Source organism: Drosophila guanche, unplaced genomic scaffold (assembly GCF_900245975.1).
Source record: "Drosophila guanche unplaced genomic scaffold, DGUA_6, whole genome shotgun sequence".
Taxonomy (NCBI): Eukaryota; Metazoa; Arthropoda; class Insecta; order Diptera; family Drosophilidae; genus Drosophila; species Drosophila guanche.
In genome coordinates, this window is record NW_022995746.1 from 1,852,091 (window position 1) to 1,879,298 (window position 27,208).

Below are 27,208 nucleotides of genomic sequence, written 5' to 3' on the forward strand. Positions count from 1 at the left end.
CCTTCTAAAGCAAAAACCACATGAATGGAAGAACTCTAGTAAAATGTGCTCCTAGCCTAAGTAAACAAATTATACAATACCAATGCATTTTTCTAAACCCAACCCGAATAACAAAAAAAAAACTCTAATGCAAATCTATATATTAAATATATACACACAAAGTAAAAGTCTATTGTTACGTTTTTTGTACGTTTTTTGTATGTGTAAATAGAATTTTTACCTATGCCTCTCATTTGTACGGTCATTATATAGTTTTCTAGCAAATAACTTAAGCTAAAATATCGCATTGGATCACTGGATTCTGATGCGGACAGTTGTTAGTTCATAGATCGAGCGAGTCGAGCGCCTGCAAGGCGTGGCCGTCACATAAATATATCTGTAAAGTTTATACATATATGGAATATGCCTAGTTATAGAAATTCAACCGAACTAAAGTACACACACACACACACGTACACACGCATATATAATACAGAATCTCAATTCTCCACTCTCAATTCCTAAACGAATATTCCACTTTTTGCGTTGACTTTTTCGTTCTCTTAACTCTGAAATACACACCCAGACACAGCATATGTAAAAGTAAAACCAAATTGTAGTTAAAAACTTGAAAAATGGTAAAATGTTTAGCAAATAAAACGAAAAAGGGCAACTGAAATGCAGTAATATAAAACAATTAAAGACAACATGATTCCCGTTTGTTTCCATTTACATTTTTAAACGAGAGCACTAGAGCACTAGAATATATATCGCGTGAGCCGAAGTAGCACGAAGTCGATAGCAATCAGCTGACAGCTTATGGGAGTAAATATACGCTTTGGTGTATTTTGACATCGAAATTTACATGAAGTGAATAAGGTCAGCTTTTTCAAACTTTACAGTGGTAGTTTAGAAACTCACAAATTTAAGGAACTATTTGGAATTATCTATTAAAATGATCCAATCCCATAGCAATTTACCTAAGTTTCGCAGGGGTTTGGGGGACGTATATGCTTGGGATATGTTTGAAATCACAGTCTAAAATAAGTCTTCTCAGCGAGAAGCCAAACTGGTTGAGAATGGTTTTATCACTCGGTTAAAATTATAGTGTTAGTGCTGAGAGGCCTAACTAGCTGGTAATATTAGTTAGAATATCAAAATCGAGGAATATGATTTTAAGTCTACGGTATATTTTTAAACTGGGTCGGTATATTTCGGTATATTCGGCATTCAAACCGCGGTCACACTGTCGCCCATATGGGAAACGAAAATTAACAATTGTATCAAAACTCCAAAAAAGTTCCAGCAGACTAAACGACAGTCAAAACTCATTTTAACCATAGAATGCGTTCGCCTAAAGAGTATCAACTGGTTGCATTTTGTGACAGTGCTAAAATTGCGTACAGATTCCCATAGTCAGCATAAATATTAATAGAAACAGCCAGTGCATGTGTGGGGTGTCCTTGCGGATCGAACTCCACCGCCACATCGTATGGCCACAGAGAGGAGAGCGGGCGCCGAGCTGCTGGGCCTGCAACCGCCACCACGAGATGATGGGAACAAGGAGCTGTTCCCGGCGCCGCCAGACACTGTCCAGCGCCGTGGGGCAGGCGAACTAAGCTACAACGAGTTCTACTGGCAATACATGCACCACAATTGGCCCGTCATCATCACGGATGTGTCCTCCAACTGGCAGTGCCAGCAGTGGACCAGCAGCAACGGGGACGACAATGCCAATGCAAATGACACGACGAACACTGCTCACATCAATTTTGACTACCTCAGGGGACGCATTGGCAACTGTCCAGTGCCGGTGGCCGACTGCAATGCCACCTACTTCAACAGCCATGCCAAAGTGGAGCTGAATTTTCACGATTACCTGAGCCGCTGGCAGGGCCGCATCGAGAGTGCGGGCGAGGCGGAGGTGAACAGCAATGTGGCAAGGAAGACGAATGATAATCTCTACCTCAAGGACTGGCATCTGGCTGCCCAAATGCCCAGCTATGATTTCTACAAGGTGCCTAAGTACTTTGCCTCCGACTGGCTGAACGAACAGTTGATGGAACAGAAGCGAGACGATTATCGATTCGTTTACATGGGACCCAGGGACTCGTGGTAGCTATAAATGCAACTCCAATTCTGTGTATATCCCAGTTGGTTAACCATTTCCCATTCGCTTTTAGGACCTCCTATCATTCGGATGTCTTTGGTTCGTTCAGTTGGTCCACGAATATTGTGGGCCACAAGAAGTGGCTGATTATGCCGCCCGGCGAGGAGCTCAAGCTAAGCGACCGCCTTGGAAATCTGCCATTCAGCATCAACGAGCAGTTGCTGGATGAGCACAAAGTGCACTACTTCACCATCAATCAGAAGGCCAATGAGGCGGTCTTTGTGCCCAGCGGCTGGTACCACCAGGTGTGGAACCTCACCGACACCATATCGATCAATCACAACTGGTTCAATGCCTGCAACGTGCCTCTGGTCTGGCGCAATCTGCTCAACAACCTGAAGGCCGTACGCAGGGAGATCTCCGATTGCCAGCAAATGGATAACTTTGAGGCCCACTGCCAGACCATGCTGCGGGCCAGCTTCGGCATCAACTACCTCGATTTTATAGAACTTTTAGAGTTCATATCCGCACGTCGATTGGCCGCACTCGCAGATAGTTCAACGACCACCAAATTTTTACTTTTTGATACCTATAAAATGTGCGATTTCCATGTGAAATGCGATCTCGAGTGCTTGCGCAAGCTGCTGACTCTGATGCTGCAGGATGCCAGCGTACAGCAGAGTCCTGCTCAATTGTTGGAACGCTGCCAGCGTTTGCTCAGCCAAATCCTCGTCTAGTCGTATAAAGCCTTGGCAGGGCGTATTTTTTTATACCAAAGTTGTATGCGTATACAAAAGATAGTCGTAAATATTTTATTATCCATGTATACATAGGTGTAATATTTTATTATAAATCCTTGTAAGTGTAGCTACTCGCCCTCGGACCATGTCAACTCTCCATTTGTGGGCATCGTTCTCAGCCAGTAGCATTGGTCGATGATGCGAAAGCCCAGTTTGCTGAACATACCAGCGGATGGCTTATTGGACGGACCTACTAGGGCCATCACGTCGTGTCCTTGGGTGCCCAAGCGATGTGAAATCTCCCTGGTTACGAGGGTACCAAAGCCACGTCGCTCGTGGCCACTTTTCACCTGCAGGGCGCCCAAGTAGCCGCCTTGTAATCTGTGGGTTAAAAGTGATCGTCAGGTGGGACTTGGAAGTATAATTATTCCTACCTAATGCACCAAGCTACCAATTCCTTGGAATCCTCTGCGTAAAGACCAGCGTTCACACACATTCGAATTTGTCGCTGGATAAAGTAGAGAGAACCCAAGTGATGGTTGGGCCACTCCTCATTGATCAGCGGAGCATCTGTTACACTCAGTGATTTCAAAATGAAACCAGCTGACGGCCTAAAGCAATACATTATCCAAATTGAACTTTTACGATGTTTAGGCAATGACTTACTCAACCTTCAGCTTAAGGGCATCCTCTGCCTTCATGTAGAACAAATTTGTGGGATCCCGAAACTCCAACTCCAACTGTTTGGACTGCACTACATTGTCCACCGCTTGAATGTGCCTCGAGGGTATGGAACTGCACTTGAAGCCAGCAGACCAATCCAGTAATTCCAGCGCCTGCTGCAGCAGTCCATTTGTGTTGTTTAAACTTCCCACGAAAAGCTGATAGCGATCCTAAAGAGCGCTGCTTAGAAATGTAATTGATTTATGATAAAATCTCACGACAAACCACAATCACAAAGAGCGCATCGGCTCTGGCCTGCTCTCCCGCCAAGGTGAATAGTTTTAAATTCTTGATTTGTGGATCCGCCTTTAGAAATTCTATAAAATTATCGAGACAGTAGTATTCCGGGCAGTATTTAGGCCAGTTTTGTGTGTAGAGCTTTTGATATTCCTCCAGTTCTGACAATCCAATAACTTTCAGTTTGACACACATTTCGGTGCAGCGCACAAGCAGCAACCTCTCTCAACAAATAACGAAGCGAAACTGAGTAGAAATAGTTTCGATAATGGGGCTTGCCTCTTGGCCAGGGCTCTCTTAGATTAATCGTTCTCTCTGTCAATCGGCGCGCTCTTAAGTCAATCGTTTGGTTAGAAACTCTGTTTAATCTTGTAATACTTTAATTGCAATTCTTATCAAAATATTCATCACTCTCCATCTGGCCAAGTGAAGTCTCCCTGGGCAGGTACTGTAATCAGCCAACTGCACTGATCGATGACCTTGAAGCCCAGTTTCTGAAACAGGCCTGAGGAAGCCTTGTTGCTAGGACAAACTTCCGCTGTAACATCATAGCCCAGCAGTGCAACGCGTCGGGAATATTCTTTGACCACCACAGCCCCAAAGCCGCGACGTTGGTGAGAGTTCTTGACCTGCAGGGCAGCCAGAAATCCGTCTTGTGATCTGTAATAGAATGGCATCTGAATACCAATCGTTTGTAGATCGTTTTGGGTGCATTTACCTTATGCACCAGGCCACCAGCTCTTGGTTATCCTCCCGGTAGAGTCCCACGCAGGTGCTCGTGGCTATCTGGCGTTCAATAAAGAACAACGTACCCGAATGACTCCACTCCCAGGCGGTGTCCACTAAGTGAGCGTCCTGCTGGGAGAGTGCCTCCAAGTAGAAGCCAGAGGGCACGCTGAAAAAAGATCAAAGCTAAATTCTGTGGTGTGGCCAAGCCCGCTAGTCAGTTGCTCACTCCACGTTCAGCTCCAGAGCCGCTTTCCTTGGCAGAAAGTACAAATTATTTTCCATCTCGAACTTAAGTGGCAGCCGCTTGGCCTGCACAACCCTGCCAACAACTGCCGCATATCTGTTGCGAATGGTGGAGCATTGTATGCCGCCCCACCAGTCCAGCTGGTGCAGGGCCTGCTCCAATATGTCGTTAGAGTTCTCCGTATCCAAACAGCCGACGAACATCTGATAACGATCCTGGCAAGAGTTAACACTTCACATGAGCAAAATGAGCAATGCGCCGACACAATCGGAAGGTTTACCACAATCACAAACAGTCCAAGCTCTTGATGCGGCAGGGTGTAAGCTTCCACATGCTTGAGGTGCGACCGAGTCGTATAGAGGCCAAAGAAATTGTCCAGACATTGGAGCTCCGTGCAGTACTTGGGCTGGTCGCACGAGTACAGTTTCAGCAGATGCTCCAGGTCCTGGCTGCCCACTTTCTGGAGGAACACCATTCTCGCAACTATCCGCCAAATGTGGAACCCTTTGGACTTTATATACAGAAAGTTATCTAACCTTTTGGATAGAGACCCGGAGACAAGTACCATTTTATGGATGTTTGGCCTACGTCTGCGTCTTTATCAGCTTTATCAGGTTTATCAGATCCCTTTATCTGCTATCAGTGTTTATTCATTGTTGGGCCAGTCTATCTGGCCGCCCGCTTTGGGTAGGCTCATGCTCCAGTAGTAGTGCTCGCCCTGCACCAACGTAAACTGCAGTTTCTGGAACAGGCGGCAGGCAGCCTCGTTGCTTAAATTTACTAGAGCCGTCACATCCTGCTGCAGGTCCCTGGCTATGGCTTGGGAAATGGCAGCGGCTACAACCACGCCCAGGCCGCGACGTTGGTGGGATTTACGTACCTCCAGGGCGCCCAGGAAGCCACTCTGCAGTCTTTTTTAAAGGGAGAATAAATTAGCTGATGATTCAGGGTACCAAGCGACTTGCAATTCCCACCTCAAACACCAGGCACACAGCAATCCAGTTTCCTTTTCATACAGTCCCATATTTGTATTATTTGCAATCAGCAGTTGAATGAGATACAGGCTGCCTGGATGACGGGCAGACCACAGATCATTGATGAGCTCCGCATGCTCCAGCCGCACTTTTTCCAAGTAGTAGCCAGGGGGACACTCGATGTCCAGTTGCGTGGCCGCCTGCCAGGGCAGACGGAACATAATTGTGTTCATCTCTCGATCGATTCCTAGCTGAAGCTCTGCCAGCAGCTGCCTGTACACCAGATGATGCTCCTCGTGTATCGCGCTCACTTTGTAGCCGCCAGACCAGTCCAGCAGCCTCAGCGCCAGTTCCAGCTGTGGCCCGCGTCTGCTCAGGTTACAAAAGAACAGTTGGTAGCGATGCTGAAAGATGTCCAAAGAACGGGATTAAACAAACGGAAGGGATTTCCTTTAACTATTTCTTACCACGAGTAGAAACAACCCGTCGCTCTGCCAGTCAGTGTCCAGCGTGTAGAAGGCCAGGTGCCTGATTTGTGGATCTTCTTTCAGCCACCTCAAATAGTTGTCCAGCCAGAAGTAGCCCACGCAGTGCCTCGGCCAGTCTCTCAGATATAGCCGCTGGAGTTCCCTCAAGTCATCGCTATCCGTAATCTCTGTCAGTTGATGTTCCGTTGCCATGTTGCTTTTAATATTATCTTTTTTCCATTGCAAAGCTGCTTGTGGTTTTCCATTGTTTTTGTTGGTTTCAAGTTTTTTTGCTTCCACTTTTTGCACAGCTGTTTCTTGCGAAACCTAACCCATGTAACCCCCTCTATAAAAACAAGCGAACTCCTTGATTTAAACCGCGGAAAATAATACTGTTTGTGAATTCCACCTGTAGCTCCATACTTCCTCTTTACTTAAAACAACATTTTACCACGATATATTTAACCTGAAATGTGTGTGCATTTTTTTAATTTTTATAATATTCGTGCGCAAGTGTAAATACCCACTTATCGACAATGGGTTAAGAGTTCTCAGAATGTGACGTCATATGCCGGGAGAAGTCTCGTTCGACGCGTGGCATTAAAGGGTTGGTTTTCATCCAGTCAGTCACATGCAAGAGCGAGACCGATAGTGGCTGTCCCTGTCTATGTTCTTGTGTCTTTTTCTTGCCGACAAAGCAGCACACATGATGCAATTACATATGTATGTATGTATATATGTGTGTATTGTGGATGGTATCATTTTCGGCAGAGTGGAAACCATACATTACTCTCGCTTACACTGCCTGCTTTGCAGAGCAAACCGAAAGCAAGGAACAGCTCTGCCCGAAGCCAGAAGCGTATATAAGGCGCGAACAATAACTCATTCTGACCATCCCAAATATTTTTGGCGAGAGGCCTTTGGCTGTTGAAGTATTTGTTTGTCGCTTTTGGCTTCTACCACTCTGCCTCACAATATAATATCGTCTTCTGGAAGCATTTCTGATCAAATCGCTCTCAGCGGTGTGTGATCAATATCGGTAGCCCCGTTGCCTTGTCCATAACTGAAAGCTTGAAGAGCGATTAGGGCGTTCAGAGGCATTTGGGCATTCAGCTTCGCCACTACAACTGGAGAATTTTGTTTGTCTGTTGAATTTTTCCTTGATCTGTTTAATATATCTTCAGATATACTCTTCATCCTCCTCATCTTTTCATTTACTTGTCAAAGTTGGCTCTTCAATTGCCGATTGCTTAATACCACAACCGTTCTACCACACTGCCTCTTCTTTGTTTTATTAAAAACAGTTTGTTTGCAGTCTCTGCAAGTTCTTGGTGGAGGAGGAGGAGGGAGAATCTGAATTTTGATAGTCTTCTGAGCTCTATCTACTAAAGCTTAGATTCTATTGTCGCTTGCTCTGTCAACTCTACAGACAAATTTGTGTTGCCGATGTACCCACATAAATATGTAGAAAAATCGACTCAGATTTTCAATGGCAGTGATGCGTGTGGTGTCAACCTCCTCCACTGCTGATTAAATACTTCCATCTCGAATCGAAAAATAAAATATTTTTCGACAGAAAGACATTTTCTCTGAATATGATTTTTTCCAATTCTAAATTTTTTCTACATTTTTCAACTATGTAACCAACCACAAACACGGATGTTTAGCAACCAATCTTCCTCAGAGCCGCTCACTGCACAAGGCATGTGGTCGAGCGAGCGAATGGCAAAAATGATCTGATAGATATGGGCATTCTCTACGGATAATTTAACGCTTCTGGGTAGTGGTTAAACATATATCGAGTACTCGATTTTTCATTCTGACAAGGCTTGGCCGGCATGAGACTTGTGTTTTGGCTCAATACGCCATCTGGTGCCAGCGAAACCAACAGATGGCGCCAGTGTGTAGGTTCCGAGCTCGACTAAGTAGGGCAAATTATGAATTTATCGGCCGTTTGGTACAGAACAATTTTGAAAAATGAATTTAACATTCAAATTTTAAACCCTGACTCTAGTTAGCTGTGAATTCCACTTAGTTTCAAATAAATTGTCGGTAGTCGCGTTACATTTTGCCGTTCCCTCTTTCACATTATCCTCTGCTGCCGCAAACCTAGAATTTAAAATCGAATTTTAACCCACAAACCATTCATCAAATATCAGAATTTTAGTAAATTTTAAAAACTTGTAACTTTTTATTTCAAACAGTTTGCTGCGCTTGTTTGTTGAACTATTTTCCTGTTTTTCATACATTTCTATCGTGTCCGTTTTGTATTTTATATACACACAACAAATACCAATGCTTAAGACATATCTAATCGTAGATTAAACATATACTAGATATATATATATATATAGATAGATATATGGGTTTGCCAATTTGTATGTTTTGTACAATTACATTTACACATAAAGAACATTAAGATATTAGGATTAAGATATTTACAGCTAGACTTTAAAGACAAAAATGGTTTTAGATATAGTTTAGGGATCATCTTTCGTTTCATTACGTTCTCCGTTCCGTTCCGTTCCGTTCCGTTCCGTTTGTGTGTAGTTTCTTCGATTATATAGTAGGAAAAATATGTTGAAATTCTTGTTGGATAGTTCTTGTTGGTGGCTGGCCATTAGGGATGCTGCGGCTCCTCTTTGACGGTGACAGCAGCACCAGCATCGGGAGCATTAGCTGATGGCGTAGTGGGAAATAGCTTGGATGCCAGCGTCTCGAGGCTGGGCTTGGAGTCTTCCTCCTCTGCTGTTGCCTCTGGGCTAGTGGTTCTCGCTGTTGCCTCATTGCTGTCTTCGCCGACTTTGATGCGCTCCGCCTGCAGGCGCCGCAGCTCTTGGGCCAGGGCCTCCGATGTGTCCGACTGCGTGGGCGTGTGCCGCGAGGATGTGGGCGTATGCGAGGAGGAGCACGAGCTGGAGGCCGAGCTGCGGGGCGTGGTCACTGACTGATGGTGATTCTGCTGCTGCTGGTGGTGATGTTGCTGCTGCTGCTGCTGCTGCTGTTGCTGCTGCTGCTGGGTGACCTTGCCCATGAAGGTGCGAATCTCCTCAAAGTAGGACTCCTCGCTGGGATTCTCGCAGAAGCGTCGAATGCAGTGCATCCGCTCGCTCACACCACTCAAGGCACTCAGCGACACCGCGTCCGACTCGTGCTTCTTCAGGTGGCGATCGAGGTTCGTCTGCTGGCCGAAGCAGCGCTCGCAGATCTCGCACTTGAAGGGCCGCTCCTTGTTGTGGATGTTGCGCACGTGGCGCTGCAGGTTCGAGGAGATGCTGAAGGAACGTTCGCAGTATTTGCACTTGTACGGCTGCTCGCCCGTGTGGGTGCGCAGGTGGCGCGTGAGGTTCGCGGAGCGGGGGAACACCTTGCCGCAGAACTTGCACGTGTACCGATCCTTGTTGCGCTGCGGCGGCGTGGCGGCTCCCGGCCCGGCAGCACCCGTGGCCGCCGGAGCTCGTGCCTTGCTCTTTCGCGAGTGCTGACGCGTCTGATAGTCCTGCAGCTGGGGATGTGGAGCCGCCGTCTTGCCGCCGCTGGCAGGGCCCACACCACCTACGCCTCCTCCTCCTGGCAGTTCCAGCTGCAATTGCTCCGTGGGCGGTGGCCATGTCAGCTCGCACTTCTTCAGCGGATGCCGGAAGGGAAACTCAGCGCCCGTGGGGCTCGTCGAGGCAGCCGCAGTGGTGGGAGCCTTGCCCGGCAGCACTCCCGCAAAGACATTCCTGTACTGCAGCGGCAGGGTCTTGGTCATGGCCTCCAGCAGTGTGGGATGCACCGCGGGCACCGCGCACTGCGGCGGTGCACCCAGCGGAGTGGTGGCCCCACTGCCCGCTCCCTCCCGCAGCGCACGCAGCATCTTGCGGCTCATGTCGAAGCCCAGATCCGCCAGCGAGGCGGCTATGTGATTGTTGTTCAGCTCCTTCTCCTTCTGCTGGGCGGCGGCCAGCTCGCTGGCGAACATGATTAGGTTGCTGTTCTCGTCCTCCATGGGACTGCCGGGCTCCCCCAGATCCGTTTTCCGCTTGTGCGCCAGCCGCAGATCCAGCGGCTGATCGTAGCTGCTTCTCCTCTTGGCCTTGCCCCCATGATGATGCAGTTGCTGCTGCTGCTGTTGCTGGTGGTGTTGGTGCTGGTGCTGCTGATGCCTGGCCGCCGTCGTGGTGGTTGTCGTCGTGCCAGTGCCTGCTGCGGAGGATGAGGATGAGGAGGAGGAGGATGTCGTCGAGGCGGCTGCCAGGTCGTAAGGTACGTGTGATATATACGATGTGGGTACTAATCCTAAGGCAGGGTAAACGCAGCCCTGTTTCGGGCTAGGAAGCATCTTTCTTGGTGAGTGGTCTTTCTCTCTCATAACTGTTGCTAGCTAACGTGCAACTTCAACTCTTCTGTGGCACGTTCTCAATGATGATCGGGCGCTCTCTCTTTGCTTCCAAATGTTTGAGTTTCAATTCGATTCAAATCTGCTGCTACCTTCGGGCGTTCACACAGTTGTACACAGGAATAAAATACCTGAAAGAAAGTAGAAGAAAAATGTGTTCTAGAAAAATAGATACAACATTGTCCACACTTATTATTTAAACAATTCTTTACAAGTTCTAAATGTCTAAATAGTCTGAGGTGCGTCTCAATGGCTTCAATCGCTCGATGTCTGGGCTCATGGGAATACCTATGTACGTCATAGCTTAAGCTCCTTAAACATTCCACAAGATAAAAAGTACCTTCGAGGCATAGCTAACAGTCAGCAGCAACATCTTTTGCCAACCAATCTTATGGGTTATTCTTTTCTTTGGTTCTTTTGGCGCAATGCCAAAAGCGTCTCAAGCCCAGAGAGACACACTGGCAAATGTTTAAACAATTGTTCTATTGTTTTTGTCGTTTTAGGGTGGAAAAATACTTGAAAAAGTGAAACAACAAGAATACAAGAAACGAACAACGAAAAACGGTATCTAGAGTGACGATTATGTAAGACAAACATGCCGAGTGGCAGACAAACATCTAAACACACACAGAGGGCTGGCAGTGGGTGGGCAGGGGGCAAAGCTTGGAGGTGCGTGCAGCTCCGGTAAGCGATTTACTGCGTGGGCTGCAAGAAAAACTCCAGCACTTGGCAGATGGCACGCCAGCCAGGCCAGAACAACACATCATCAGCCAGCACCACACTCATGTGAACCGAAACACACACACACAGAGACGGAGAACATCTCGAAGATATTTGCCAACTCTGTGGCCAACCAACTGCATTCAGGTGGGCGCGCGTTGATCTATGGGTCTCTGTTCTGCTATCTAGAACAGAATTTTTCATGAGACATTTTCGTGGGCTGCTGGCTGTTGGCTGTCTGCTGTCTGCCATTTGCTGCCTGCTGTCGTCGTGGTTGTTGCAGCATTTAGCGTTCGTCTGTCTGCAAACAAATTGCCTTTTGTTGCTGTTGCCAAAAAGTTAATTAGCCGCATTTGCTGCCTTTGATTTGTGGTCTCTCTTGTGTATTACGGCGTCGAAAATTATTCTTGCAGCACTTTGTAATTGGAGCTTGAGAACGCTTCAGATAGATCGCTGCCACTTACAGCACAATCAAAAGTGAGGGGGAAAGGGAAAACGCTTAGCTGTGGAAATTGTTTTTGATGTGAGAATTATTGTAAATTCTTTGCCACTTTTTGGAGAATTATTAGACATTTTTTGGAGCATCGGCTGGTGGGAAATTTGATCTACAATTGATTCACTTTCCCCCTTTCTGGCATGTTTATTTGCATAAAATCCAATACAAAATATTTAATTATTTACTTAGCTGTTAGCTGCTTGCCAAACTAATAAACTGAAATGGTGGCTCCTAATGAGACCATTAAATAAATCATCCTCATGACGAGAGTAAGAGTGAATCAGCCGTCAACCTGCAGCCGCTCCATCATATCACAAAAGAGAGTACAAATTTCACAAGCCCCGTCGCCCGATTCGTGTCCCATCCAATGGCCCCAATGTGTTTTATAATTTGTTGCAAACGTGCCAAAGCGGTTGACAATTATAGCCAGGCTCTTGGGCTGGACGCCACTGCATCATCATCAGCGGCACGATCGTCACCAGGCAGCAGCCAGCAGCCAGCCAGCAGCTATCGTCATCATCATCAACAGCAGAGGCTGCCAAACGGATGGGAAGCCGCCTGCGAAAAGAAAGAAGACCCAAACGGAGCCAAACAGAAAAAAAAAACAAGAAAGAAAAAACCAATTAAAGAGTAACAAAGTTTAAGCGGAGCGACAGATGGACTGGACGGACAACGGGAGCAATGAAGCAAACAGTTCAAGAAACGGACGCTACGGTGAAGGTACAGCAGATACAGATACAGATACAGATACAAACATCCAAAGTAACATGGACAGAGCCAAAGAGTCGTCGTCGCATGTTGCAAAGAAAAGTGAAATCAAAGTTGTAAAACCGCGAAAAACGCAGTCAGGCAGACAGACGGAAAAGCGACACATAACAGCGCAGCGGCGGTTCGCTCCAGATTGGAAAAATGTCCAGTGCCGCAGGAGAGAGGAGAGAGGAGAGAGGAGAAGACAATGTTGACAATGTTGCAGAGAGGCAGCAGTGCAACATTGGCAACTGGAACTGAAGCATAGTTATAGAGAGCAACGCGACGGCAGTGGCAAATTAACTTTTGCTGATGCACCAAAAGTCTAACCCCAGCAGCAACCCATCATTATTGATGCAGGCAACAGTTTTGGGTATCATGTTTATTATTAAATGCAGCTGCATAATTATCATCATAAGCAACGACGATAATCATCTGCCTCGGTCGCGCTTGAGCAGCAGGCAGGCAGGAGGCATAATCAAGCGCGACTAAACCACAACTAAAACTAAAGCTAATACTAAGACTTAAAGGAAAACCAAAGCAAAGCAAAGCAATGCCGGCGCGACACACAATGAAAAACGAGAGTAAAAATCACCAAAGCAAAAGCCGCTCACTGAAATGGAAAATTAAACCTCGTTACATCAGTGGCAGAAAGCAGAAAGCAAGCAGGCAGGATCCCCCCAACACACACACACACACACACACACACACACACGCATAAACACAAACACAGTTGAAGAAAAGACTCTCTAACGAGGCAATAGTCGCGACAGCAGCAGCGGCAAGCAGCAACCTGATACCAAAATCGTCACAACAAACTTCCAACACGGCAGACAGGCAAACAGCGAGCAAGAGGAGAGCAAAGAGCAAAGAAGTGAGTGAGAGTGAGAGTGAGAGTGAAAGAGATGGAGCGATAAATACGCACCGTCTAATCTCAAGCGAAATCTCAATGCGAATTCATTTGCCAAGTAGAAGACAGAGAAGAATTATTCACTTGAGTGGAGCAATGCGGAAATTTCCTGGATGGAAATGTGGGTGAGATCGCAGAAAATAAAGTAGTTCCTGGGTAGAACTTTGGGTGGGAAATTAATCAGCAAAAATATATGAAAACCAAAAGGAATGTTGTGGGTTTTATATTATATTTATTAACTTTGTAAAAATTGTATTTCATTGCTTAAAGTTCTCTTGTTAGAGTAAAATATAATAAGAAAGATCCCTTTAAAATTATCACAAATATCTTTTATATATTTTCAGAACAAGGAAGCCAAAAGGCACCGACAACCCATTTAGGCCTTGATAATCCTGCCTCACATCTTAGATAGATCCATCATTCACTTGATCAATGATCCCATTTGAAGCGGTAAAGTCTTCGCTAGCTTTCAGATTCAATCTCCTTTACTTTACTCTACCAAGATAAATCAAAAGCATAAAGGGTCAGTGACTAGCTTTAAGCTACTATCTCTATAGATGATCTACAGTTTGCGGCAGAATTCTCAGTTAAAGTACCGACTATCCTCCGTTAAATGCGCTACCCGCTAGAGCCCCAAAAGTAAATGATGGCCAGCAGGAGTAGCAGTAAAAGATGGCCAAGTTATTGGTGGAAAACCCATCAGCGAGTGCTGCTGGAGCAGCCACAGATGTTGCTGCTGGCTGGCTGGATGCGTTGATGATGATGGTGATGGGGCTGCTGCTGTTGCAGTTGCAGTTGGAGTGCAATCTGTACCACTTTTTCCTTCAGTGGACACAACAAGTGTAGCAGCAGCAGCGACAGTTGCAACAGAGAGCAAACACATCTCCAAATCACGTCTTGGAGCGTTGTGGCTGTCGTCCATCGTCGTTACATATCTGGTTGTCTAGATTGGCTGGCTGTGGCTGTGGCACTGGCCTGGCCTGGCTGTGGCTCTGGCCAGGGGACGCTCGACAAGTGAAATAAAAAGTGAGAGTGACATCGGAAATTGTTTCAATTTTCCAAACGAAACCAAGCAAACCAGCAGCTAGCCAAGAGCCAGGCAAAAGTTGCCGCAATTGCCATCGTCATCAGCAGCAGCGGCCTCGGTCGTTGGTCTGTTGAATGAATGAATGTCGAAAACTGTATCGAAAACAATTTTTCTACGTATGCCAACAGCAGCAGCAGCAGCAGCAGCAGCAGCAGCAGCCCCAAACGGCCTAGGCAGCCCCATCAGCAAGTGCTTTCCCAATGCTCCAAAAAAAATAAAGTCAAGTAAAGTAAGGATTTGAAGCCAATCCACGAGCATGTGGCTGAGAGACCAGTTGGCTGCCTCGCCGCTGGCTGACTGCATCCTGTTGTTTGTTATAGTTTGCGATGTTTTATTTCTTACTTTATCTTTATATAACTAGCACACACATGCAGGCGAACAGACGATCGTCGTCCAGCCAGCCAGTGCCCCGACACCATCCAAACGATGCAAAGATCCAACCATCCAACCATCCAAAGATCCGTCCAACCACTCCACTCCACTCTAACTAACTAAATGTCTTGCTTAAATAATTGCAATTTTTCCTTTTTTATATTGGTATTTTTCCCCCTATTTTGAGGTGCAAAAATTGGTTTAGTTTATATATTTTGCGCAATTTTATGTCCCTCCGTTTTTGTGCGCTCTCCTTCGATCATTTGTAAATGACAGCGAGGGGGCATCATGTGGGGGCACCCATAAAGTTTGTGTGTTGCTGGAATACGGATTTAGGCTCTTGTTTTTTATTGAGCCAAGCTCGACTGCTAGCTTCGAGCAAATGTTTGGAATGCATGGAAAACAGCTCAATTGAAGTTTTCAGAGGTGCTGGCACCTCAACATAATCGATGGTTGAGCGGCGTAATTACCACCGCTTGGAATTGGCTTTTAATGCTCTCAGAGCGAGGGAAGTTTATTAGCGTTGATGTTGTCAGGCAGAGAGCGAGAGAGAGAGAGAGAGAAGATGGAGTGATCGAGGCCTTGAACGGGCTGTGATTAGATATGGGAATCAATGGAGATTGCTTGCGGGATTTTGGTATCTTAACTGGATCTAGATTGGGCAGTTTTTGAGGGGTGTGGAAAGGATTTTGAAGTTGTTCTTTCAAGCATAAACTACTAAAGAGCAGGGACAAATCGAACAGCTAAATTTAGTTACTCGAACAGCGCGGCTTTACCTGCCCACAGCCAGAAATATCACGTATACGCAACGTTTTCTACACAAAATATGCCCAAACTCCCATCTAAGTTGCACACCCAGAACACCCTTGAACACTTTCCCGTGGAAGAAATTTCCCGTGCTCTTCAGCATAGCAACTCCCCCACTCTTTGTTTGTTTTTTGTATTTTTTTAAGCCATGTTTTTGCTGCAACTCATTTGCCTCGTGCCTTGTAATGATGGCTGGGCTGCTCAACTAATTGAAAGTCAACAAGAAGAAAGAGAGCTACGAGTGCTGGCAAAACTCCTGCTGCTGCTGCTGCTGCGGCTGCTGGCAGAGATGTGTATCCGTGTAGCTGCCAAAACAAGCGAACCCCGAACCGAAGTCGAAGTTAGAGCCAAAGCCAAAGCCAAACCGAATCGAAGCGACCAACCCACCCACCAGGTGAATGGCGAAATTTTTGAAAGTGCCCATATGATCAGACGGACGGACGGACGGACATACGGCTAACGGAACAACAATAATAACGGACCCAAGGAAAATAGAAAAAAAAACCAACAGCACTCATCGCTGGCAAAAGTATTCAAATATTTAATTGAAAAAAAAAACAGAGAGAGAAAATCAATGGAGAAAAATAATGCGCACATTTCACGACTTCATCAACAGATCGACACAAAAATTAACACACAAAAAAAAAGCCGAGCAGCCGTTCAGGCGATCAGGCGTGTAAGTACACAAATCAGTTGAAAAATAAAATTAAATAAGAGCAGAAGCTGTGGCTGTTTCTGTAGCTGCGAAATAAACTACTCCATTTGATTGCCTAAACGTTTTCAACAGCTCAGCGTTTTTGATGCAATTAATTAGATTTTTATTTCTTCATTGAAGCCACAGCAGCAGCCACAGCCACAGCAACAGCAACAGCAACTGTATCTGTATCTGCACTTGTATCTGTATCTGTGAGCGGCAGCAGCCCATTTGATTTCGATTTATTACCACACACTCCAGTTGGGGCAAATGATACAATTATTTATATGCGAGGAGAGACTGGAGGCAGCCTCAGGCCTGAAGCTGGTCCTCAGTTTTGAGAGCCAGTTAAGCTTGTTCTAGTTGAAAGCGATAGCCATGGCATGGCAGCAGGCCCCTCGCCATGCCATTCCCATCTGCAGACTGCAGACTGCAGACGACAGACTGCAGGCACTATCCTGGCCAGTTTGTTTTTGTCGCCACATATAAGCTCTATTAAAAATAACGAAATAGAAGCAACTCGGGCAAAAACGAAAAGAAAGAAGAGAAGACAACAACAACAACAACAAAAAAAGAAAACCATATCAACATTCACATCATAAGTAAACCAGTTTGCACCTGAGAGAGGAAGAAGAAAGTTGTCTTGGCCATTTCTGTTGTATTGGCCAAGCCAGGCAGGCCAGTCCAGGCCAGGCCAGGCCAGAGACTCTGCTCTTTTTTCTACATATAGAAATGTACAAGACATACAAAGATATCGCTCGATTTGAGGGAGCCTTCGCGGGCGTTGAAACAATGGCCACAAGGAGAGCAGCCCCCAAAAATGCCGCAAAGACGGGAAGCCTGCCAGCCTGGCAAACAAAAACAAAAACCTAACTGTAACATGGCAGGCAACGTACAGTTTTTGGTCATAAGCATGAAATATTGCGCACATCCAAAGTGTCCACATGTCGGACTGTCGGACGGGCGGTCGGTCGGTCCGTACGAGCGATCCGCTGCAGGCCTAATTATATTGCCGCGGAACCTCCAACCTATCATTGCCTGACACATGCTACCGTTCAAACACGTGCGCCACAAACACAAACCGACAAAACGACAGACACAAAAGGCAACAACAACAAGAGGCAAAACCCCACCAACAATGCGATACAACTAGGCGGCAGAGAATGGTGACTAGATGCAGCTCAAGGATGAACGAAGAGAGCATACTCTAGCTTGGGCATTGAACATGGATTTTGTGGGTTTCGTAAGGAGATGATTGCCAGGGCAATGGGAGAGTTTATTCTTGTGGGAAGAGATTGAAATTTGGTCAGACTTTGCCTTACTTTTCGTTGGAAAATAATTATCCATTCTGTATCCAACGTCTAAGACCTTCAACCTGCAATCTTTCACTCTCTTCTCGCTACATTTCCTTTCATAAATTTCATAATAATTTTCATTCACTTTAGCTGTCTCTACTGGCATTACATCTCTCATAATCTTCATGATTTTCACTCGCATATTCCTTGATTTTGTACCAAATTTGCTTTCAGTTCCTCTTAGCCACTTCCCATTCCCAATTAGCTCTCTCATCCCAAGGAAGCGAGCTGGCACTTCCCCTGGCACTTTCATTGGCCACACATCCTCAATGGTCTGCTCAGTGGTCTTCTCCAAGGAAGTGTATCCCGAGCAGCCAGCAAAAAAAAAAGAAAAAAAACCAGCAGCAATCATTGAGCAAATACCGATCTGGCTGTGGCCTGACGGCCTAAAGTGAAAGTGCTCCAATTGCTGATGCTGATGCTGATGTTGATTCCAAGGCGGAGACACAGGCAGAGACTGCTGGCTGGGACTGGACTGCGACTGCGACTGCGACTGGGACTGGCATCTGCGGATGCGGCCAAGTGCTTTGACTCCTCCTCGGTAGGCAGCCAATGCGCAACTTGCTGACAAGTGGTTTTGGTATCCCTCGCCTGCCAAACCATTCCATCCATCTCATCACCCGAGACTCACTCTTGACTCCACTCCGCTCCACTCCCCGAGCTCTTTTACAAATGCAGAATAATTGCTATGACTGCCAGAGCGACTTCAAGAGCGTCGCCTCTATTAGCGTGCTGGCAATCACAATTGACGGCTTTTGCACACACGAAGTGCAGTCAGCCAACATCCGAGAGAGCATCGCTGCTGAGAGCTGTCTTCGTGTCTTGAAAATGGGATTTCCTTCCGGTCTGAACCCAAAACGCGATTGTTTAATTGGCAGCAAAGCTGTGAGAAGACATTGAGACTGCCTCGCGATCATTTCTAATTGCATACATAAGGGCGCATACAAATGCCACCTATAATTTGGTTTAATCAAGAGACATTTTGCCAACATATTTGCATAAAGAATGTGGCACTTAAGAGGAAAGAGAGTGACAGAATGGACAGGGGATTGTAATGCTTAAGTGTAAATAAATTAGTTACTGATTGAAGATGATTTTTTCCAGACTTTATTTCATCATTAAATGCCGTTTTATATGTCAAATAAATCAAGTTGGGAGTACTACAAGATGTACAGTTGTCGGTAAATAAGCGAAAGGAAAGAAGTTCCAACTTTAGAGACATTTTGTGCAACTTATAAAGCTGAAGATGCATAAAGATTTCGCTCTTCATTGTTGGCATTCCATAAAGCATTCCACACCGGAAACCCTACATTTATCTCATCCTATTCACAGCCAATTGTTTTGCTTTTTGGGCCAACTTGTAGTCAAGGGCATCGAGCAGCAAAAATTGCCTCCCCGCATTAATCATTCATTTATTTCCAGGCAACTCATCATCTGGCAAACGGGGGAACTAACCGCAAACGAGGCACTTTCATGTCAACCCACAATTCAGACAGCCAAAGCCAAAAACCACGCAAATTCTTCCAAAATTGCCCGGCAACTGGCCCACTTGGGATCCAACAATGCCCGAGACTTATTTCTTCTATGTCGCTGGGCTTCAAAGCGTAAATTCACAGAGCCAAAGAGTTGTCTAGGAGCTGGCTGGCACTTGGTATGGGCGGGGGGGTTACACCTGCTCTCTATGGGGTCTTGGGTTCCCATATATCATCGTCTGTTAAACAATATGCCAAAAGCTAAATGCGATACAATTATCAGAGAGGCCAAGATACATTTTTTGCTGCTTTTGCTGCTGCTGAAGTTTTTTTTGCTTGAAAAATGCGAATTTTCACACACATGCGATGAGGTGGAGAGGGTGGAGAAGCAGAAGGAGGGAGGAGTTGGACAAGTTTAAGATTCAATGCGATGTGATTACATACTGCATGTTGTTGTTGCTTTTGTCTGCTAAGTTTTATGGTCCAAGGTTAAAAGCTTTGAAAAACTGAAGCTGAAAAAGCAAAGAAAAGAGCCAGAGGAAGAAGAAGTCAGAGACGGAGACGGAGACACACAAAACTTGGCGACTTTTGTGCCGCCGCTTTTGTTGAGTGGGTCAGTGGTGTTGTGGGAGTGAGAGAGAGAGAGAGAGAGAGAGAGAGAGAGAGAGGGTGGTGCTGCTGCTGCTGCTGTTTGCTGCCACTCTTGTGGCAAGTCGGCACCGGCACAACTTCATTTGATTTGCAGTGAATATTAAAGCAATTTGTGGGATTATTTCCTATTGTAATCAACGTGCTACTCGCTTTGGTTGTGTTTACTCATCAGACATAGCCTGTAGTTGTTGTTGTTGTTGTTGTTTTAGTTGTTGTTGCTGCTGTTACTGATGTGTCGAGTGTTTCTGTCTTTTTGGGCAACTCATTTTCAAGTACAAGTTACGCGACAATAATGCAGTTTTGCCCTTAGGCCTTTGCTTGTCACTGATCCGGCAAGCATGAAAATTGCTCCCAATTTTGGGCATAAAGTGTAACATCGAGGAACTGAGCAAATGGATAAGCTTTGGACATCTTTCGATCAAGGTTTTGCTTAGGCAAAGAGAAGGATTGATAGAAGAAGTTGCTGTGGAAAATAAGGTGACACCTGGGGGCATGTCTTTGAAGAGCTAGAAATGATCTAATAATATTTTCCTTCTACATTTTCTTTCTCTAACTTATAAATACATTCTTTAGCAGAACTCTTGCAAATGTTTGCCACTGTGCATGACATTCTGAGACTCAGAAGGTGAGGGTTTTTCTCCACTCATACATGAGGATGTTCTTTTCATTGCAATCCACACAGAATTCTTTTATAATTCCTTCTCTATCGTACACTTCCTACTTCTCTGCACATTCCAGCTCTTCTTTACATCTTTTTAATGGTAAAAACACACACACACACCTGTACACACACTCGCACACATAATTAATTAAAAGCTCTCTCATTGCATTCAAGGTTAAGAGCTCTTGTGGTCTGTTGTTGTTCGGTTCAGTTGGTTAATTTACAGCTTTAAATTAGTGTAGTTTACTTTCAAAACACTTTACTTTTGCTTTCAAAATATGCGTTACTGTTGCTGCTGCTGCTGCCGGACACAAATAGGTGGGGTAATCATTAAGTTGTTTAAGTACATTTTTCTGTACAAAACAAAACGATTGGTGGTAGTGCCCGGAGGGGAGCAGCAGCACAAAGTTGCAGAAGCCCTCGCGATTGTAGATGTTAGCCTCTGATACGATTGATGATTGTCTTGTCTAATGCAAGAAGTTCAACTGCCCAAGGTGTGGCCTGGGCCACTCCGATTGATCTTGAGCACATTTAGAATGTGATTTAAATTGATGAGAGATCCGAGCTGATCTCATCTCTGCCAGAGAGAGAGAGAGAGAGAGAGGAGGAAACGTTTATTGAAAGAAATAATGATGGGTTGATTGAAAACTCTGCATTACGCTTTGATTGCTCTATAAAATAAATGTTAGATGTATTTTTGGTGGGTGTGTGGAGGTAGATTTAGGATAAGAAACATTGTAGGTTGGGTTTTGGTTTGTGTACGAATTTGTTGCACTTCAATTTGCGTTTTCTTTTGTGCAAATTTGGAAATATTATTGTAATTTGTATGCCCAAAGAGAGAGCGAGCAAATGAAGGCAGAAGATCTCAGCTTTACAGTCGAGCTTTAGCTACGTACTCCACACCGGTTCTGGCTAATAATTCTCTCGACCTTTCCATTCCCAGCACTCAATAAGTTCAATGCAAAAAAACACTCAATAATTCTCGCTTTTTACGTATAAAATATATAGTAGAAAACTGTTCAGAGATGCTGTACTGTCGCTCCAATTAAAATACAACTCATCCTCCTGTGGCTGCATTTGCAAATTGCATTGCATTGCAAATTGTGAGACTTACATAAGTCAGGGCGAGGCCTCGAGCATCGCTTTACAGAGAGTCTGCCTTGAGTCGCAGTCTCCGCTCTGCTCTGGCACTTTTCCTTTTGGAGTGGGCTTTTCATTTAATCGATTTGCGTATTTCGGGCAGCGGTAATTTCTCGCCGAACTCGGCCAGCAAAAGAAACTTTCATTGCGAGGCCTTCCCCGTGCTCTGGATGTGGATTAAGTGTATGCCAAAGACGTTGCCTCTGTGACTCTGTGGCTCTGTGGCTCTGTGGCTCTCTGTGCATTGCATAGCCTTAAGTGATTTGTTTTTCAGATTTCCGAGGCTAACCAAAAGATTGCTGCGATCGCTCTGTGGTTATTGGAGTCTCCAACACCAACATCGTCATCGCCGTCATCATCACAAACGAAAATAAAGTTTGAAATTGAAAAATCCACACACACTGAAGAGAGGAAAGAGAGCAAAGAGAGAAAGAGAGGCACGGCTACAGGGCTGGCTGGAAAGAGATGGCAAAACGAAAAAAATCAGCGCACATTCCAGCGCAGCAGCAAAATGTGTAACGCAATCAAAGCCATCGCTTCCGGTTTAAGGCGCAATTAACTGCCTTGGATTACGCTTCAGTCTCTGCTACACTCGGCTCCCGCTCTGCCAGTGGGCATCCGAGAGCTACCTTTCCCTCAACCTCATCCCCACCACAGCCAGTGCATTGCAATTGTCGGTGCTAGAGCTTTGTAGACCAAACCGGACCCCGTCCAGTCCAGCCTCTCTATATATAGAGTCATGGTCATCATTTCGCAGATTATCTCTCAAACATTTCATTTCATTTCGTTACATTTTTACTTCCTTTCCTTCAATACAACACCATCTTTCTGCTCACTTCACCTCAGTAATTGGCATTTTATATTTTTATTTGTTGTATTTCCATTTTTGAATGCCGTAAACAAATTTCTCGTCCAAATCGATCTGATCAAATGTCATAATCTTTCTGCTCGCCACCTCATAAGATGCGTTTTGTGTGTGTGAATTTTCGAATTATTTGAAAGTTTTTCCGTCTCGTCTTTAACAATGTCTCAGTCGGTGCGTTTTTTCGGTTTATGGTAATTTTTTTGGGCATTTTCTTGTACATAATTTGCACTTCCGATTGAAGATGTTGCTGGGGGATAGTTTGTTTAATTTTTTTGGCAAGTCAAAGATAATGATGGGAAGAAATTTGAAGAGTTTGACTTTGGAAGCCATTTGAGGGCTAAGATTGTAGCAATAACATTGCTTCTAAATCTTCCACGAATATTTTTATTTCTATCTCTGAATAGTACAAATATTTCTTGCATTAAACTTTACTAGAGGAATCAACAAAATATGTATCTTTATGTTTAAAATACATTCCCCAAATAGGAACAACAAAACAATCTTGCTAACAAACCTCCATTTAGCACAAAAAGAATGTGCAGCTTACAATCTAATTTTGTTTTGGGGCCTCTCCTTTTGAGAACTTCATTGAACTGTCCGAAGTACATTCGATTCGTCACTTCCCTAAAAAGTGTTTCATGTCTGTTCTTCGGCTAATGATGTGTCTACTAGCAGACTTCATTAACGTGCTAAGACTGGAACTGTGACTGCCGGACTGGCTCCATCAACCTGCCTGGACTGGGCCACTCACTCACTCACTCACTCATTCACTCACTAACCTCCAAACGTTTAATTAATGATCTGTTGCTTTGCGGGCGCTTCTTCTACGCCCATCTGCCACCGCACACCCAGAAAGAGTCGGAACGGAGCAGACCGGACAGACCATCAACTTCTATTTAAAATTAAATTAACCTGCTTAATTTGCCCCACTCCTCCCATCCCATCCAATGCGGTGGCCTGGGACGCGCCCAAAACATTCACTCTGAACAAAAAATCGAAAGGCGCTACTAATCGCCTCAATGCCTATGGATGGATACAATGTACGATCTGCAGCAGCTGTGGGATACATGCCACGAATATGGGGCACAGTCATCTACTGGGGATGGATACATTCGAAACGTTGAAACGTTTTCCGTGCATTTAACGCACAAATTGGTCTTGGACAATTTTATTTCTCTTTTGGGCGAGGGATTATCATTACCCTTTCACCCTTCACATTGCTTGGGCGAAATTCGATTCGATTTTTGATCGCTCAATTAGCGTAAAAGTAACATGTCAAACCTATTAATCACTTTCGAAAAACAGAAACACTCTTCTGAAAGGCTTCAAGCAACAAAAACATTTATCGAAAAATGCTCTACAAATATTTTTTTTGTGGCGCAAAAGTGCGTGAATTTAGGCGTAGCCAAACCTTAAATTATATAATTTATTTTTTCTTTTGATTGCCAAATTAAAAAGTGTATCTCCAAGTGGTGTGCACATCTGTATGTGTGTTGTATCTGTGTGGACAACTTTATTTCGCTTGCCTCTCGTCTTTCGTTTTTGGCTAAATCCTAATGCGGCTGCCGAAATCGCTGCGTCATTACTCGAACTTCAATTTCATTCATTCATCAATTACAATACAAGAAAAATATACAGTCTCGGCACGGTGGAAGCCTTGAATCTTGCTTACATACGAAATGTATCTCAATGTTTGTGTCTCTGTGTGCGGATCGTTTCTGTTTCTTTTTTTTTTTTGTGTAAAAATAAAAGATATAAAACCGAAAATGATCTATAAAATTGAGGTGCTGGCAAAGAGTACTCATCGTGGGGAGTTGACATTAAGTCTAATCGATGTCGATCCTGTGAAGAGGCGAGTTATGGGTGGGAAGCCTTTACTTTGCATGGCAACTTGATGATATTCTTACGCAATATTGATTACAGTTAGTTGTGTTTTTGTCACAAGGAAATGTGATAACAGTGTATCGTTTAGAAAGCATTGATAGAATGCAGTGAAAGGCTTAAAAGGAATCAATTTCATTGGAAGATCTTTTCCATTCTGGGTTTAAATACTTTATGGGATATTAAATGCTTCCTCCTCAACTTCTAAGTCCCGTATTTCCTCATCCTCTCTTATACTTGCTCTGTGCATATTTTTCACCCATCTTTAGAATCTCTGACTGCACTAGATATTATTATTATTATTATTATTATCTAATGAGCCAAGCCCCATCTCCTGCCTGCTGATACTTACATGCTTGATAGTGATGCGGCTTTGGTGGTGGCAGTGGCATCAATTTGCCAGCCTCTTCTAGTTGATGGAGCAGCTCTGCTCTAATTGCACAACTTGTTGGGGCTCTGGTTGTTGCTGTTGCAGATCTTATGGTAAAATCCGCACGGATATCCGCTGGCCGTTGGCAGGAAGAAATCACCATTTGAGCACCGTTTGGCTGTTGCAACGTTGTTGGGGTTTTAATAATTTTTTTTCCTTTGCTTTTACGGATGTTGATAACCCGTCTGGCATTGGCTGCTACACAAATTTGATCTTCTGGCTGTTGTGGTTGTTGGCTCTGCTGCTCGTTGTTGTTGTGGCGCGTAAGTCATCCTGTGATCGATCAAATATATATCTAGATATTGCTGAAGGCAGCCAACAACAAAGCCGACGGCTGCGTGGGAAATGCCTTTAAGTGGTTTTCGTTGTTCAATTTATGTAATTTATTTTATTTTCAAGGAAATTGGCCTTAAACTTTGTTTAAAAATTGGAAAATTGTTTGGGTTTTTGGCGATTTAGTCGGAAGATTCTGTAGAGTTTCTTTTAGTTAATAATTTATTATATTTTATGTTGTGTGTTTTACATTTCTTGTTGTTTAGGATCTTGCTTGTTGTACGTATATGAGAAGGGCCTGCTCTGAGATATTTTTTAATCTTTATCTTTACTTTACTTTTTACACTTTATACAATCACTCCTTCACTTTGCTTCGGATACGCGTTTGTTTTGCTGTTTTTCTTGCTGATTTATGGTACAGGCTGTTGTTTTTATTATTATTATATTTTACTAGTTAATTAACTTTAATTGCTGTTCTCGTTGGGGGTTGACATCGATCCAATCTCCAGTCGCTCTCTCGTGCAATAAGTACCAGACAATCTCTGCTGCACCTTCCCGTTTCTATCTGGACAGGCTATAATCTTTTCTATTTTATAATTTCATTATGGATTGTCCGTTTAATGTCTGCCCATAATCATCGACCTGTACACATGTCCAGCGCGTTGTCTCTGAGTTCGAGTTGGAGTCCGATTCCAATTCCGATGCTGATTCTGATTCTGCGATTTCCGCGCAGCTTAATTCGCTTTGCATTTAAGCGCTGGCTGTCATAATTTGCATTAATTGGATCTAAGTATGTAGTTATCATTGATTTAGCACCGATCTCTTGGGTGTATATAGGCCATAGATATGCATCTGTGCACTGCACTTGGGCGTAGTCCATAAAAGTGTCTTTTTCTTTCTACTTTTTCAGAAGTTCTTTTTACGATTTTTACGATTTGTGCTTTGATTTGTGTGAATTATTTATTCCACTATATTGGTTTATTTTATGATTTATGCAGATTTAAAGAACTTTTATCCATTAGTTGAGTAGGAAGGAGTACGAGTATGTCTATAGGAATTTTGGGGGGTAGGAGTTTTTATTTGTTTTGGATTTGTATTTGTCTAGGATGAAAGTGAAGTAGGAATTACATTTCATTGCATATTTTGGTTGCCGTTTTTCATGCTTAATTTTCACATTTTGCAAGGGATGTCCCAGTGCGATCCTCGATCCTCGATCCTCGATCCTCGAAATCACTTCACACTAGTTTATTTAACTTTTTGCTTAGTGGTACATTTGAATGTGTTACCGTTATCGCGTTACCGTTCGGTACGCGCGCGCGCTTACGTTCTCTCTCACGTTTCGTCCCGTTACGATACGCCACGCTGCTCGTGTGCTCTCTCAGTGCGATCTCTAGCCTGGGCTCTGGCTGGGTTCGGTTCGTTTCGTTTCGTTTCGGTTCGGACCGACAAGCGACAACACGACCAATAGCTTTGAGACCGTCTCACGGACTGATGATAGGCGGCAGAGTCGCTGGCGCAGCATCAGCAGCCAAAGCGTTTTCGATTTCCTAATAACAAAAAGCTAAAAAAAACAGAAGAAAAACAACAGAAGAAACAGAAAAAAAAAAACGCAAATAGACGCGACTAGGAGGCAGCGACGTCTTCGCTGGCTGTATGGGTGCTCTGAATGAATATACAACGAGCTGATCGCCGATCTCCAGTGATGACTCCAACTCACGATCCACACACCGAGCCCGAGTCGAGCCGAACCGAACTAAGCAGCGGCGCTGCATAGAGGAAGCCTAGGCTGCGGCAGCGGCTGCGCGACTGAGCGACCGAGCAAACGATGCAATAAATCGAAGCTAATACACTTCTTTCTTAATGTAGAGCGATCCACACACACACACACACACAGCATCTACCCATACACAGCTACATTCCCATGCAAGCAGCTGCCTAGACGGGTTTGAGTTCCCCCCCGTCGCAGCCGCAATGCGACGCGACGCCGAAACGGTAAATGAGGGGCACAAACAAGATCGACGCGAGCCAAGCCATGCGATGCGCTGTCGTCGTCGTCGTCGCCG

The 27,208-nt window shown here is 44.7% G+C and overlaps 4 protein-coding genes across 8 annotated transcripts; 1 reads left to right on the forward strand and 3 right to left on the reverse strand.

Annotated features, from left to right (window-relative positions):
• The first annotated feature begins 1,265 nt into the window (after positions 1 to 1,265).
• On the forward strand, positions 1,266 to 2,898 carry LOC117581981 (2-oxoglutarate and iron-dependent oxygenase JMJD4 homolog). Its single transcript, XM_034269470.1, has 2 exons — positions 1,266 to 2,094; positions 2,163 to 2,898. The coding sequence occupies exons 1-2, from the start codon at positions 1,472 to 1,474 to the stop codon at positions 2,824 to 2,826; spliced, it is 1,287 nt and encodes a 428-aa protein (XP_034125361.1). The 5' UTR covers positions 1,266 to 1,471; the 3' UTR covers positions 2,827 to 2,898.
• A 12-nt stretch (positions 2,899 to 2,910) lies between these two features.
• On the reverse strand, positions 2,911 to 5,266 carry LOC117581982. Of its 3 annotated transcripts, none has more exons than XM_034269474.1 (4): positions 3,778 to 4,171; positions 3,496 to 3,722; positions 3,264 to 3,440; positions 2,911 to 3,210 (listed from the first exon to the last, which is right to left on the reverse strand). In XM_034269474.1, exons 1-4 carry the CDS (start codon positions 3,982 to 3,984, stop codon positions 2,958 to 2,960), a joined length of 864 nt encoding a protein of 287 aa, XP_034125365.1. In that variant the 5' UTR covers positions 3,985 to 4,171; the 3' UTR covers positions 2,911 to 2,957. The 3 variants fall into 3 exon arrangements, with proteins under 3 accessions (XP_034125365.1, XP_034125363.1, XP_034125362.1); XM_034269472.1 differs by lacking the exon at positions 3,778 to 4,171 and adding an exon at positions 5,043 to 5,266 and having other exon boundaries at positions 2,943 to 3,210; XM_034269471.1 differs by lacking the exons at positions 2,911 to 3,210; positions 3,264 to 3,440; positions 3,496 to 3,722 and adding exons at positions 4,508 to 4,684; positions 4,745 to 4,977; positions 5,043 to 5,252 and having other exon boundaries at positions 4,150 to 4,449.
• On the reverse strand, positions 5,133 to 6,496 carry LOC117581984. 2 transcript variants are annotated; one of them, XR_004573696.1, is made up of 4 exons: positions 6,204 to 6,495; positions 5,737 to 6,140; positions 5,328 to 5,673; positions 5,133 to 5,273 (listed from the first exon to the last, which is right to left on the reverse strand). XR_004573696.1 is itself a non-coding variant. In XM_034269475.1 (3 exons), the coding sequence occupies exons 1-3, from the start codon at positions 6,414 to 6,416 to the stop codon at positions 5,409 to 5,411; spliced, it is 882 nt and encodes a 293-aa protein (XP_034125366.1). In that variant the 5' UTR covers positions 6,417 to 6,496; the 3' UTR covers positions 5,376 to 5,408. The 2 variants fall into 2 exon arrangements, 1 of the variants encoding a protein (XP_034125366.1); XM_034269475.1 differs by lacking the exon at positions 5,133 to 5,273 and having other exon boundaries at positions 5,376 to 5,673; positions 6,204 to 6,496.
• Positions 6,497 to 8,760: 2,264 nt separating this feature from the next.
• LOC117581880 (early growth response protein 1) lies at positions 8,761 to 26,821 on the reverse strand. 2 transcript variants are annotated; one of them, XM_034269346.1, is made up of 2 exons: positions 24,795 to 26,645; positions 8,761 to 10,715 (listed from the first exon to the last, which is right to left on the reverse strand). In XM_034269346.1, exon 2 carries the CDS (start codon positions 10,555 to 10,557, stop codon positions 8,824 to 8,826), a length of 1,734 nt encoding a protein of 577 aa, XP_034125237.1. In that variant the 5' UTR covers positions 10,558 to 10,715; positions 24,795 to 26,645; the 3' UTR covers positions 8,761 to 8,823. The 2 variants fall into 2 exon arrangements, 1 of the variants encoding a protein (XP_034125237.1); XR_004573684.1 differs by lacking the exon at positions 8,761 to 10,715 and adding an exon at positions 24,322 to 24,725 and having other exon boundaries at positions 24,795 to 26,821.
• Between the last annotated feature and the right edge of the window lie 387 nt (positions 26,822 to 27,208).